The sequence below is a fragment of the Phyllostomus discolor genome, chromosome 13, assembly GCF_004126475.2.
Source record: "Phyllostomus discolor isolate MPI-MPIP mPhyDis1 chromosome 13, mPhyDis1.pri.v3, whole genome shotgun sequence".
Taxonomy (NCBI): Eukaryota; Metazoa; Chordata; class Mammalia; order Chiroptera; family Phyllostomidae; genus Phyllostomus; species Phyllostomus discolor.
Genome location: NC_040915.2, coordinates 51,392,116 through 51,405,124, shown reverse-complemented (window position 1 = coordinate 51,405,124; position 13,009 = coordinate 51,392,116). Strand labels below are relative to the sequence as shown.

General features: G+C 56.4%; 1 protein-coding gene across 1 annotated transcript in view; it reads left to right on the top strand.

Annotated features, from left to right (window-relative positions):
* The window catches only part of GCN1 (GCN1 activator of EIF2AK4), a 58,312-nt gene that overhangs the window by 19,039 nt on the left and 26,264 nt on the right, over positions 1–13,009 (top strand). Inside the window, exons 13-26 of the mRNA XM_028528847.1 lie at positions 125–223; positions 441–614; positions 2,143–2,295; positions 3,522–3,614; positions 5,145–5,220; positions 5,376–5,535; positions 6,502–6,691; positions 6,784–6,908; positions 7,586–7,764; positions 8,253–8,346; positions 9,514–9,627; positions 9,743–9,941; positions 11,113–11,268; positions 11,723–11,904. Of these exons, the coding sequence (XP_028384648.1) occupies positions 125–223; positions 441–614; positions 2,143–2,295; positions 3,522–3,614; positions 5,145–5,220; positions 5,376–5,535; positions 6,502–6,691; positions 6,784–6,908; positions 7,586–7,764; positions 8,253–8,346; positions 9,514–9,627; positions 9,743–9,941; positions 11,113–11,268; positions 11,723–11,904 (1,994 nt within the window). The remainder of the gene's footprint in view (positions 1–124; positions 224–440; positions 615–2,142; positions 2,296–3,521; positions 3,615–5,144; positions 5,221–5,375; positions 5,536–6,501; positions 6,692–6,783; positions 6,909–7,585; positions 7,765–8,252; positions 8,347–9,513; positions 9,628–9,742; positions 9,942–11,112; positions 11,269–11,722; positions 11,905–13,009) is intronic.

Here is a 13,009-nt window from a genome sequence, read left to right as displayed (position 1 = left end):
AAGGAGGACCAGTGGCGGCCGGAGGAGAGGCTTGGCTGCTGGGGAGGAGGGCGGCAGCAGGAAGACTCGAGTGTGGGTAGCTTTGTGTGGAAGAGGACTTGAGCGGGGCTCTCCTGCCTTCTAGGGATCGGGAGTGTCAGTCATCACGTGGTGTCTGGGCCTTCCAGTCAAGTCCTGAATGGGACCGTGGCCGAGCTGTTCATCCCATTCCTCCAGCAAGAAGGTAATTCTGCGCGGTGCGGCGAGGATCAGTCTGGACCCATCCTTGCCCCGGTATTCACAGTCGGGGCCGGCCTGCCGTGAGCCCCTCCGGAGGGCGCGCCCGCCCGAAGCATCACTGCTGCCGCTCCCCTGTGCTCCTGCCGGCTTTCCGTGCCGCTGGCTGTGGTTCCACGCAGGTCCGAGGTGTCGGACTGACTGGGCTGTGCTTCTCGCCCTAGTTCACGAAGGTACCTTGGTGCACGCCGTCTCCGTCCTGGCCCTCTGGTGTAACCGGTTCACCACGGAAGTCCCCAAGAAGCTCACCGAATGGTTCAAGAAAGCCTTCAGCCTTAAAACCTCCACCTCCGCGGTGAGGCACGCCTACCTGCAGTGCATGCTGGCCTGCTTCCGAGGTGAGAGGCCCCCGCGGAGGCGGCCCCGTCTTCAGGGCGTCTCACCGTGTCAGGCTTCCCCTTCTGTCCAGCTTGTTGGCACTGCTTCTTCCAGAGCCTCTGGGGGCGTGCGCACAGTCATCCTTATATCCCAGAACCCGCCCAATCTTCATAACAGGTTCTGGCTTCTCCCTGGTACTAGACCTTTAAAGGACAAGCTTTTTCTGGGAGGACCCAGAACCGGAGCCTGCCACGACAGTATCTGGAATCATGGAGGAGTGATTGTGACAGGGCTGATTTAGAGGGTCCGGCTCATATAAACTGCACTGTGGATCGATGAAAAACAGCCTTTGCCCTTGCCTTAGTGCTGACGGCCCTGTCATTGGGCCCCCGCCCCCTTCCCAAACAGCTGGGGGAAACTTGCGAATCTCTGTAGCTTGATCGCAAGGTAAAAGTCTCTAATACTGATTTCCACCTCTGCGACAGGCCTGCATTCCTTTGTTTTAAAGTTTAAACTGAGGATGCGCTGTGTTTAAAGAAATGGGGGGACTCCAGAGCCGCCTCTAGAGAGCGGACACCCTCCGCCCGCCCCCACGTGTCGGTTTGCCGTGTTGCTGCATCGATCACCCCTGACTTCAGACTGGGCTCCAGGGTGCAGAGACTCAGTTGGACCTAGTCTGTTCGGCTTGAGCCAGTTTTGCTCTATGCTTTTAGAATAAACATAACGTTAGCCTTTAAAACAAGCATTTCTTGAATTCAAACCCGTGACATCATCTGGATGAAGTACTTGTTTCATTATGAAATGTTCAGGTGTACCAGTTCAGTAATGAACATGAGTTCAGCTGTAGTTTTAACAGGTTGCTGCTTTTTCTTTTTCTTTCCTTTTTAAAAAAGATTTTATTTATTTATTTATTTTTAGAGAGGGAATGGAGGGGGGAGATAGAGAGAGAGAGAGAGGGAGAGAGAGAGAGAGAGGGAGGGAGAGAGAAAGAGAGAAACATCAATGTGCGGTTGCTGGGGGTCATGGCCTACAACCTAGGCATGTACCCTGACTGGGAATTGAACCTGTGACACTTTGGTTCGCAGCCTGCGCTCAATCCACTGAGCTACGCCAGCCAGGGCCTGCTTTTTCTTTTGAGTGGGTTTAGTTCACAGGTCAGCAGATTGGTTTTGGTTTTGGAATTTGGGTCCAGAGGCCGTCTGGTGTGGGGGAGAGCCCCAGAAACAAATGGGTGGGCACGAGGTTGGGCCCGGCTCTCTCTCAAACTAGCCGTGTGGCCTTGGGCGACTCAGCCTCTCTCGGTCTGTTTCCTTATCCACCAAGCGAACAGCCGTGCTTTTGGGTTAGGAAGGATCCTCCTCGCTCCTACTTGATGGTTGTAGAGTTTGATTTAAGCCCCAGGTTCTGATTCCAGTTCTTCCTGGTACTTCACGGGGTAACGGAAGGGTTCAGCCAGCCAGCCCAGACCTGGGGGGTGGCTCCCTTCTCAGGTCCCTCCCGCTCCCGAGGAGTGGGGTGTTCTGTACAGGGCTGGCACTCTCTCCACAGGTGACACGCTACTGCAGGCCCTGGACCTACTGCCCCTGCTCACCCAGACTGTGGAGAAGGCGGCCTCCCAAAGCACTCAGGTTCCCACAGTCACCGAAGGGGTCGCTGCAGCCTTGCTGCTCTCGAAGCTCTCGGTGGCTGATGCCCAGGCGGGTAAGAGTCCAGAGACGCCCAGGAAGATCGCAGACGAGGGCCTCTTTCAGAGCCCCTGGGAGGAGTGTCTCAATGTTTGGGATTTTACGGCATCAGCTCGGTCACTTATAAATTGGGTCGCCCACGGGGCAGCTTGTCATCTGCTGGGATGAGCCTGAGAGCCACACTGGGTGACGGGAGTGCAGCCAGGGCCTCTGTCGCTGTCCTCCTTCACCCTGTTGCTCCAGCGCTCTGGGAGGCGGACTTGCAGATAGTGTCCGGGCTGACCTGGGTTTAGTAGCGGAGCTTTTTAAACATCGGTTATACATTGTGGGGTGTCACATGAGAAGCTTCCCTTTAGCCAGCCTGTCCGTCTTCCAGCCTCAGTCCGCCCCCACCCTGGACAATGGCACCAGTTTCGTCCCCACAGACAGTGTGCTGGCAGTGAGACACGCCGGGCACGTACTGTACATGGTGGCATGTTCTGTCCTGAGCGTAACTTGGAGAAGACTCCAAAGGAGCACCACAGAAAGCCTCCTTGTTCTTTTCTGTGGCTGCGTGGTGTTCCATGCTTTCTTTAGTCCACCTTCTGCTCTGCACGGGGACAGACCTGAGCTTATTCCTGCGGTTAGAAGCCCAGTTTAGCCCTTTTCACATAGTACCACGGGCCGTCTGCGTAAGTGCCAAGGCCCTGGGCTGTCTGGGGGGCATGACCTTGCTTCTGCAAGTTTCAGACGGCTTTCGTCTAGTGGGAGAGGGGAGATGCAAAAGTATACCTGCCATTTAAGGCAAAATGTGGCATTAATGCAGTTTTGAAGGAGGGATTGCTTTTAGTTTAGGGGCTGGGTATCAAGGCTTCATAAAGGGGGGAATGTTTGAGCCAGGCCCCGGAGGCTGGGAAGGATTTGGCCAGCTGGGAGGGAACAGTGCAGTGTGGGTCAGACCAGCCCCATTGGGGGAAGAGCAGGGAAAGCGCCCTGTGTGAACCTCAAGTCTTTCAGCCTGGTGCTGGACTAGGTGGGCATTCCAGATGGGCAGCAGAGGGCCACTGAGGGTTTTCATATGGGTGGTGATACCAGAAGGACCGGTCAGTTCTCAGGCCGGGGAGGACGGAGAGCCTAGCAGTGACCTGTCCCTGCAGTGGGGGGTCTGTCGGCAGAGCCAGTGGCAGCAGCTTCAGGATGCAGGGGACCAGCCCTGGTGGGCGTGGCGAGTTGTGTCATGGAGGGGCCTTTTGTTTCTTGCAGAGGCCAAGCTGAGCAGTTTCTGGCAGCTGATTGTGGACGAGAAGAAGCAGGTGTTCACGTCTGAGAAGTTCCTCCTCCTGGCCTCGGAGGATGGTGAGTTACTGTGCCCTCATTTGAACTCAAGTTTGGGATTGAATTTCGCTGGAGGGTCTTCAGAGCAGACTGTTCCCTGACTGCCTGCTGTTTTGACCAGTCGGCTTTGCAGAACCCTGGACCAGAGTGATCTGGCCGAGAGCTTGCTGTCGCAGGAGGGTTAGGGAAACGGGGAGGGTGGGGGGAGTGGGAGTTTCATGGAGACAGAGCATGATCGCTGTGGAGCTGTGGTATTAGGTGTAATTATACCTAATTGGGTAATTGGTGGGTGCTGTCGCAGAGATTTTCTTGTATTGATACTGCGAAGCCGCTGAGAAGCTCTGGTGGAGTGTGGTTAGCTCCACCCCTGCAGGAGACACAGAAATGACTGGTTTCTGTTGGAGGGGGGGAGCCGTGGGTCTTGAAATGCATGCTTGAAATCCTGGGTTGCCTTAGGGATGTTTGCCCCGATCGGTGATTTGAAAAGTCTTTTGACCCATAAATCACAACATCCTATTATTGAGCTACAACTGTTAGTCACTCCTTGATTTAAAAGAAATAGTTTTGTGTAGGAGATACACTCACCTAATACAGAAACAGAAGATCCAAGAGGGTCCACACTGAAAATCATACCCCTGCTTTTATTTCTGGTCACCCAGCTTCCCTTCCATAGAGAGAACCAATTTTATTCACTTCTGTGCATCCTTGATACTGTATTTTTGTACCAGTAGATATCTTTTATGTGTTAGTTCTCTACCTTTTTTACACAAGTGGTAGCTTGTCTGCTATATACAGTGTGCTGTCTGGATTTGGAAATCACTCTGTGTCAGCGTATAATGAATGTTTTAATTATTTTCAGAAGTGACAGTAGTTTTTAATTCATTAAAAGAAAGTGTATACTTTTCCTTATTCCACACACGTGTTCATAGTAGGCAAAACGAAGGTAATTCTAATGAGCTTTTTCAGTCCACATCCAGTGAGGATCACACATACATCTGGATGGTCATTTTCCAGTTCTTCCTGGATTTCTTCTCAATTTTTAAAAAATACTTATTTTTTTGGAGAAAGGGGGAGGGAGGGAGAAAGAGAGAGAAACATTGATGTGAGAGAACACCGCCTGGCTGCCTTTCATGTGCGCCCAGACCAGGGGTCAAACCTGCAGCCTGGGCATGTGCCCTGACCAGGAACTGAACCCACGACCTTTTGGTTTGTGGGATGACACCCAACCAACTGAGCCACACTGGCCAGGGCTGTGTTCTCTATTTTATTTTATTATTTATTTATTTACTTATTGTTTTAAGAAAAAGATTTTATTTATTTTTGGAGAGAGGGGAAGGGAGGGAGAAAGAGAGAGAGAGAAACATCGATGTGTGGTTGCCTCTTGCTTGCACCCAACTGGGGACCTGGCCTGCAACCCAGGCATGTGCCCTGACTGGGAATTGAACCAGCAACCCTTTGGTTTGCAGGCCAGCGCTCAACCCACTGAGCCACACCAGCCAGGGCTGTGTTTTCTATTTTAAAAACACTTGTGCTGTCTCTCTCCCCTTCTAGCCCTGTGTACCATGTTGCATCTGACAGAAAGACTCTTCCTCGACCACCCGCACAGACTCGCCGGCAGCAAAGTCCAGTACGTGAGGCTCGCTTACCTTTCCCCTTGGGCCAAAGGAGGCGAACCTGGCAGGAGCCTGAGAAATGGGGGTGCCGAGGGGGTGGTGGGAGGGCTGGCTGTGGAGAACCCCGTGCCCGGCCTTCCACCAGGATGGTCTCGCCCTGTCCTTGCAGGCAGTACCACCGGGCCCTGGTGGCGGTGCTCCTGAGCCGCACCTGGCACGTGCGCAGGCAGGCCCAGCAGACGGTTCGGAAGCTGCTGTCCTCTCTCGGGGGCTTTAAGCTGGCGTACGGACTCCTGGAGGAGCTGAAGACTGTCCTCAGTTCTCACAAGGTGAGGGCATCTGGGCTGCAAGCTGGGGCTCAGACCCGCCTCTCCAGCCCTGCTCATGCCGTGGGTTTTGGATGGGCTGCTCCTGGGCCGTTCTCACTCATTCACTCAGTCTCTGTGATTCCAGAACCTTCCCCCCGCCCTTAAGCTCCAGTAATACCAAGTTCGTATACAGTTGACTCTTGAACAGTGCGAAGGTTAGGGGCACCGACCTCTCTCAGAGCCGAAAATTCAACTGTAACTCCCGTCGGCCCTGTGCATGTGTGGACTTCCGTGTGCAGAGTTGACCCTTGAACAACTGATCAGCGTGGTTTGAACTGTGGGTCCAGTTGCAAACCCATGGTGCTCAAGAGTTTGCTCTAATTGCTTTTCCTCTCTAAAGACTCTCTCTATGTTGTTTGATATGTAGCTCAGCCTTTTTATTCCTGAGTAATTGAGTGACATTTAATATTTTTAAAGTACTTGATAATTTTTAAAGCATTTTCTGCCATTTTCCCTTTTGATTTTTCACAGCATCTTTAAAAGGCAGATAGGCTTACTGCCCTTGTTTTATATGAGTGGTCCAGGGTTCCAGGAGCCGAAATGATGGCGTAGTGTCTCGGCTGCTGGGTGCAGAATTGGGAGTTGACCCCAAAGACCCACGTCCTCTTTCAGTGCCCTCTGTGCCCGGCTCCCCTCCCTCCCTGAGCCTCCCTGAGGGTGCGGGCCCGGGACAGACCTGTGGTCTCGGGCGAGGCCTCCCGGACCAGTTTCTGTTGCCTTCTTCCCTCACCTGGTGCGGAGTCACGGTGCTTCCTCCTTCCAGGCACCGCTCACCGTCGCGGGCCCCAGCGCAGGGAGCTGGGCATCAGTCTCCACTCGAGCGCGGACCCCTGAGAACGACACACGTGGGAGGCAGCCGTGCATCACTGTGCGCCAGGCCCGCACAGGACTCTGGGCGGTGGGGGCTCACATGTTGTCTTCTCGCAGGTGCTGCCCTTAGAGGCTCTGGTGGCCGATGCTGGGGAGGTGGCTGAGACGGGCAAGGCCTGTGTGCCGCCGCGGGTCCTTCAGGAGGCCCTGTGCCTCATCTCTGGCGTGCCTGGGCTGGAGGGCGACGTCGCCAACACGGAGCAGCTGGCCCAGGAGATGCTGATCATCTCCCACCACCCATCCTTAGGTCCGTGGCTGGCGCGGGCCGGGCGAGTCAGGGCTGTGCCGGGCAGGTGTGAGTGCCCTCAGCACAAGGCCTCAATTTTCCCTGCTCCTCAGTGGCGGCGCAGGCCGGGCTCTGGCCAGCACTCCTGGCCAGAATGAAGATCGACCCCGAAGCCTTCATCACCAGGCACCTGGACCAGATCGTTCCCAGGATCACCACGCAGAGTCCCCTGAACCAGGTGATTGGCACAGGAGCTGGTTCTGGCCTCCGGTCAGAGTGCCCGCAGGGGACTTTGAACAAACGGGTGGAGATGAAATGCGGGTTTGGACCCTTGGGTTGCTGGTGACAGAAAATGCAGACTGGTTGGAGCGCAAAGGGGAATGTGCTGCCTCATTTAGCTGCTAAGCCCCAGGCTCTGCCTGGACAGGGACTCGATGTCATTGTCAGGACATTGTTGTTGGTGCCTCTTTTACTCTGTGTGTCTCTTCCACTTGTGTCTCTCTGCCTTCCATGACGTGGGCTCCATTCTCCAGCTGCCCTTTCTGGTAGCAGGACAGCGGCTGGAGTTCCAGGCGTATAGCTTGTCCCCCATAGACCCCAGTGGGCGGAGCCTTCATTTTCCAGCCATTTCAGCTGGCCTGGGGTCTCACCGGCCTGGTTGGCCTGACTTGGGTCCTCTGCTCATCCCTGGGCGGTCCTTTTGGTCTGGGTTACATGCCCACCTCTGATGAGTAGTAAAGGCTCGCTGAGGAGGCAAGCACCTACTACCGCTCTCCACTGCCGTGGGTAACGCTCAGAGAGAATGGGCAGGTGCAAGAAGAAGCAGAGTCGATTGCCAGGGGCACTTCGGCGGGTGGGACCCCTTTCCAGTGCCAGCCTTGGTGCACACTGACCGCGCCTGTGTTTGCCCGGCAGTCTTCCATGAACGCCATGGGCTCCCTCTCCATCCTGTCCCCAGACCGGGTCCTCCCGCAGCTCATCAGCACCATCACTGCCTCCGTGCAGAACCCCGCACTGCTCCAGGTGACTCGGGAGGAGTTTGCCATCATGCAGACCCCTGCCGGGGAGCTGTACGACAAATCCATCATCCAGGGGTGAGATGCCACTCGTGGGCTCCGTTGCCATTCCTGCCCCAGCCTTAGTTCCCTTGTGTATAGGATGGAGATGATGCCTCCTTTGTAGGAGTGAAGGAAAGTCTCCATTCGTTGGGCAAGTGCCTGCTCTGTTCCAGGCATGCACTTCAGCAAGGGCATTTTGAGTATTCAGCACTTTGCTGGTGCATGCTACTTAAAAGCCACCTGGGACTTCACAGCTGGCGGGAGGCTGATGGGACTTGTGTGCTTTATTTATTTATTTTTTTTTTTGAGAAGCCGGGCAGAGGGGGGGAGAGGGAGAGGAAGAGGGAGATACCAGTTTACTGTTCCACTTACCCATGCACTCAGTGGTTGATTCTTGCATGTGCCCTCACTGGGGATTGAACCACAACCCCCGTGTATTGGGACAGTGCTCCAACCAGCTGAGCCACCCGGCCAGGGCGGGTGGCAGCTCTGAGGCTGGCTGATTACCTGCTCTGCTGTTTCAGCGCCCAGCAGGACAGCATGAAAAAAGCCAACATGAAGCGAGAGAACAAGGCGTACTCCTTCAAGGAGCAGATTATCGAGCTGGAGCTGAAGGAGGTGAGTACACCCAGGCGTTGCACAAGGGGTGCTGGCCGAGCTCGGTGGCCCCGAGCTGGTGGCACTTCCTGTTGCACGCTCGCTCTTCCCTTGGGTCACTCTGAGGCCAGTGGCACGCTCCTCTGATGCCCCCTACCCCTCTGGGGGGCATCCCGCCACCCCCTTTATTTACTCTTTCTTAGTAGCTTTCTCTACTCGAACCTCAAGGGAAATACTTTTCTCTCTGCTGGGTGCCAGTCACAGTTCACACATTTCCTTCACTGAGTGCTGTTGCTTGAATTCATGCCTCTCCACCCAGCCCCTTGAAGGCTGGGGCAGCCCCTGGGGATCATGGGTCGGTGGCTGTATTCAGCTTGTAACAGAACATGCGCGGTGCTTCCCTGTCTCAGAGCCCTTGCTGTTCCCTTGGTCATTATGAGTCTGGGTTCTTGTCTTCCACGTCTCAGCCCACGTGTTCACATGTCTGCCTCTCAGACAGGTGACCACCCACTCACTCGGTCCAGGGTAGACCCCGCCCTTCTTCTTGCTCACTGCACATCATGCTTCTTCCCCTGGCAGCATTTCCCGTGGTCTGAAGTCCTCCTGTTTGCGTAGTTGGTTGCATGTTCATCGGCTGTCTTCACCCACTACGCTGTGCGCCCTGTGAGGGCAGGGTGTGGTCTCACTCCCCACGGTGTCCCCGCATGGACAGTGTGCACGGCGCAGTGCAGGTGCCGAGCACAGTGTGCGCGGTGTGCGCGGCGCAGGCAGTACTCGCCGAGTGAATGAGTGCTCTCCTGGCCCTTTCTAGCCCTGGGCTTATCCTCGGGGAGGGACGGGGCAGGAGGCGAGGCTGAAGTTTTGATTCTGAAGCTGTGTGGACCAGAATGCCCTTCTTAGCACATTGAGAAATTTTTCATTTCTCTTAACATGAAAAGGCCTTCCTTGTGTTTGTCAGTAGAGAACCCACTAAAAAAATCGCTTCTTTACTGCTCTCCCTGTTCTGTAGGATCCGGGTGGCTATGGGCTTCATGGGAGGTGGGGCGAGGAGGCCACCCGCTGGGTTTCGGGGCCCAGGTCCCAGACTGGGAGCTGGCATGGTGCTGACCGTGGCGCCGAGCTTGCTGTCCGTGGTGGGGAGCGAGGTCTGTTCCCTGGAGATGGAATTGCTGTGCTCGTTGCCTCCAGGAGATAAAGAAGAAGAAAGGCATCAAAGAGGAGGTGCAGCTGACCAGCAAGCAGAAGGAGATGCTGCAGGCGCAGCTGGACAAGGAGGCGCAGATCCGGAGGCGGCTGCAGGAGGTGAGTGGCCGCCACCGCCACACTCCGTCTGTGAGCGTGCTGGGTGCCCCAGGCCCGCTTCGCGCCGTCCCGGAGCAGGGCCCCTCTGACCTGTCTCCGGGTGATCTGCTTGCAGCTGGACGGTGAGCTGGAGGCGGCGCTAGGGCTGCTGGACACCATCCTGGCCAAGAACCCGTCTGGCCTGACCCAGTACATCCCTGTTTTGGTCGACTCTTTCCTGCCCTTGCTGAAGTCTCCCCTGGCCGCTCCCCGGATCAAGAACCCTTTCCTGTCATTGGCTGCCTGTGTCATGCCCCCTCGGCTCAAGGCTTTGGGTCAGTCCTCGTTTCCTGGCCGTGGGCCTGGCCCTGGGCGGGTTGGGAGGTGGGCGGGGGTGTCCCTGAACATGGCAGGGAGCCACGTGGTGACTTAAGTACTGACCTTTGTTTCCACGTGGAAGCAGCCTGGGAGCCTGCAGCTGCGTATCTGTAGGGGGGCGTGGGGCCTCTCCTCTGTCCCGTTTATGCTGCCGTGCCTTCCCTCCGAGGCCCGGGGTATGGACACTGGTCCGTGCGACCTTTCCACAGCAGTTTAAGCCTAAGCAGTCAGAAACTTGGTGGCAGCAGGGGGGGGTTCGGTGCCACGTGGCTGGTCCGTGCAGCCCGGAGCTCCTGAGCGGCCAGGTGGCAGTGACAAGAGCGCTCTGGTTTTCAGATCCCGTTGGCCCCGGTGAAACAGAGACCGGGTAGGGTGGCCGTGGCCGGGAGCTGAGCAGACTTCCTTCCTGGCCTTAAGGGAATGCCCCCTGGGTGCGGCTGGAATGTGGGAACCGCACTGAGTGAAAATGAGTTCTGGAGAAATGAGTCTGACGGAGAACAGACGGCAGATGGTCGCCGGAGGGGCGGGGTGTGGGGCCGGGTGAGAAAGGCGAAGGGATTGAGAGGTGCAGGTGCAGTCACAGAACAGTCCCGGGGACGGAAGGAACAGCGTAGGCAACACCGTCAGTAACCCTGGGATGACTGTGTGGGGTGCCAGGTGGGCACTGGGAGTGCCAGGGGAACACTCTGTAAGGTGTGTGATGATTACCTGCTATTCCGCACACCTGAAACTAATGCGAAGTAATACTGAACGTACACTGTAATTGAAAACTAGACTTCAAATACAACGAGTCTGGAAAGCCATTCTGGATCAGCACACGTGGAGCCTGCCAGACCGTTACCTGGCCAGCGGGGCTTGGTGCGTGGAGGGCGGGGCCCCAGGAGCTTTGCTCTTGCCTGGATAACCTCGGGGGGCTCCTGCCTGCCCTTGTGTGCTTCTCGCATCTTAGTGTCAGGGCGGCGCCTGCCCGCCTCCCCTTCAGTGCAGTCCTGACGAGGAGACGAAAATTTAGGTCAGGGACTCTCTGGCACGGCGGAGTGGAGTCAGAGGGACGTGGCCCCTCTGCGCTGGGCCAGGTTCTTCTATCTGTGCGGCTCATCCCCCGCCGGTCTCTGTTCTCGGGCGCAGGCACCCTGGTGAGCCACGTGACTCTGCGTCTGCTGAGGCCAGAGTGTGCCCTGGACAAGTCGTGGTGCCAGGAGGAGCTGCCGGTGGCCGTGAAGAGGGCGGTGGCCCTGCTGCATAGCCACACCATCACCAGCAGGGTGGGCAAGAGTGAGCCAGGTAAGGACGGCGCCGAGGAGGGGGGTGGTGGGAGCTGGTACAGGGAGTGAGTGCACTGCCTCACCCCCTGGGGCCTCCTGAGGCTGTGGCCATGGGCAAGTCTCCCCGCTCCCTGGCCTTGGTTTCCTCATCTGAAAAACGGGGGAGTCGGACCAGGTGGAGGATTTCCGAGTCCAGTCCGGGTATTCTGCGAGGCACTGTAGCCCCCACTGACGGTTTCCTTTTTGTCGCTGGAACCTACTTGTCTGCTTTAACTCTCATTCTGGAGCTGGGCAGTGTTTGGGTGGGAGCGGGTTGGCTTCAGAACTGGGCTACCCGTGTCATCCCGTGTGCTTCGGGGTGTCAGAGAGGGGCGCAGCCCTCCCCACTGGCCCTGAGGATGGAAGCGAGGCAGCGGCGCCTGGTGCCCTGCCCTGCCTGCAGGGTCAGGGTCGTATCTGCTTGTTGCTCACAGATGCTGCGCCCCTGTCCGCGCCAGCCTTTTCCTTAGTCTTCCCATTTCTGAAGATGGTGCTGACCGAGATGCCCCACCGCAGCGAGGAGGAAGAAGAGCGCATGGCCCAGATTCTTCAGATCCTCACTGTCCATGCCCAGCTGAGGGCCTCGCCCAGCAACCCGCCGGGGCGTGTGGATGAGGTTGGCAGGGGAGCTGAGCTCTCCCTTTGGCTGGAGGGGGGTCAGGAGGCTGGGGCCTTCGACACTCCCTGGCCCGTGGGCAGTCCTGGTGGGGCAGTGGAGCGTGTGCTTGCAGAGCCCTCGGGGGGGGGGGGGGGGGGGGCGTGGAGAGCCCAGGCGTTCTCCTCCGGCAGCTGTCAGGGCCTCGGGGCAGCGTGCAGGCCGCCGGTGCCTGAGAGCCTCTGACCTGAGGAAGTTGAAGGATTTTTGCACCAACTTACTGTGCTTCTCTTGTTTCTAACTCAGAAGACAGTGCTGGCCCCTCTCCCTTTGGTTTGCTCATAATTATGAGACTGAACCTCGTTTATTGAGAGGTTTTCTTTGGAATAGATTATATTCTAAAAATTTGCCACAGCAGTGCACACCTATTTTTAAAAATTCCAACAATAAAGAAGCAAAGAAATGCCACTTCCAGAGGTAATGTGTGCGAACCACTGCAGGTAGACCCTTGTGGACTCTTCTCTGTGCACACGCAGAACTCACTGCACACGCAGAACTCACACCCCATGCTCCGCAGAGCAAAGGCCATCGCACCTCTTCTTTCCTGGGGCTCTGCGCTGGGTCTCCGCCCAAGGCGGTGCCTGTGGGTCGCCCTGACCGACCGTACAGGCTGCGTGGAACTTAGTGCTGTGGGTGCACCGTTTTTTAAGGTGGTTTCTGACTTCGCCTTATTTTGAGCTGCGCTGTGGTGTGCCCCCTTGTACGTATATGCCCCTGGCGCACCCTCGTGAGCATTTCCATAGGACAGAGTCTTGGGTGCGGGACTGGTAGGTGATGCGCCATGTTCTGAGCTCCAGCTTTACTAGGTTCCCTTTTCTCCCAAGTGAGTGCAGCCTCAGACAGAGTTAATTTCGCCAACAATGACTGAGAGAATGGTACTTCCTTTTATTTTGCATTTCTTTACTTACTTGTCAAGTTAAGTATCCATATGTTTATGGGCCACCTGTATTTCTTTTCCTGTGAGTTTCCAGGGAGTTTCAGAGTTAGTTAGTTCTTAAGTCCCTCAGGATCATCCTGGTTCACTGGGGTTGGCTAGTGTGGGTTTAGCTGTGAACCTGCCGGGGTT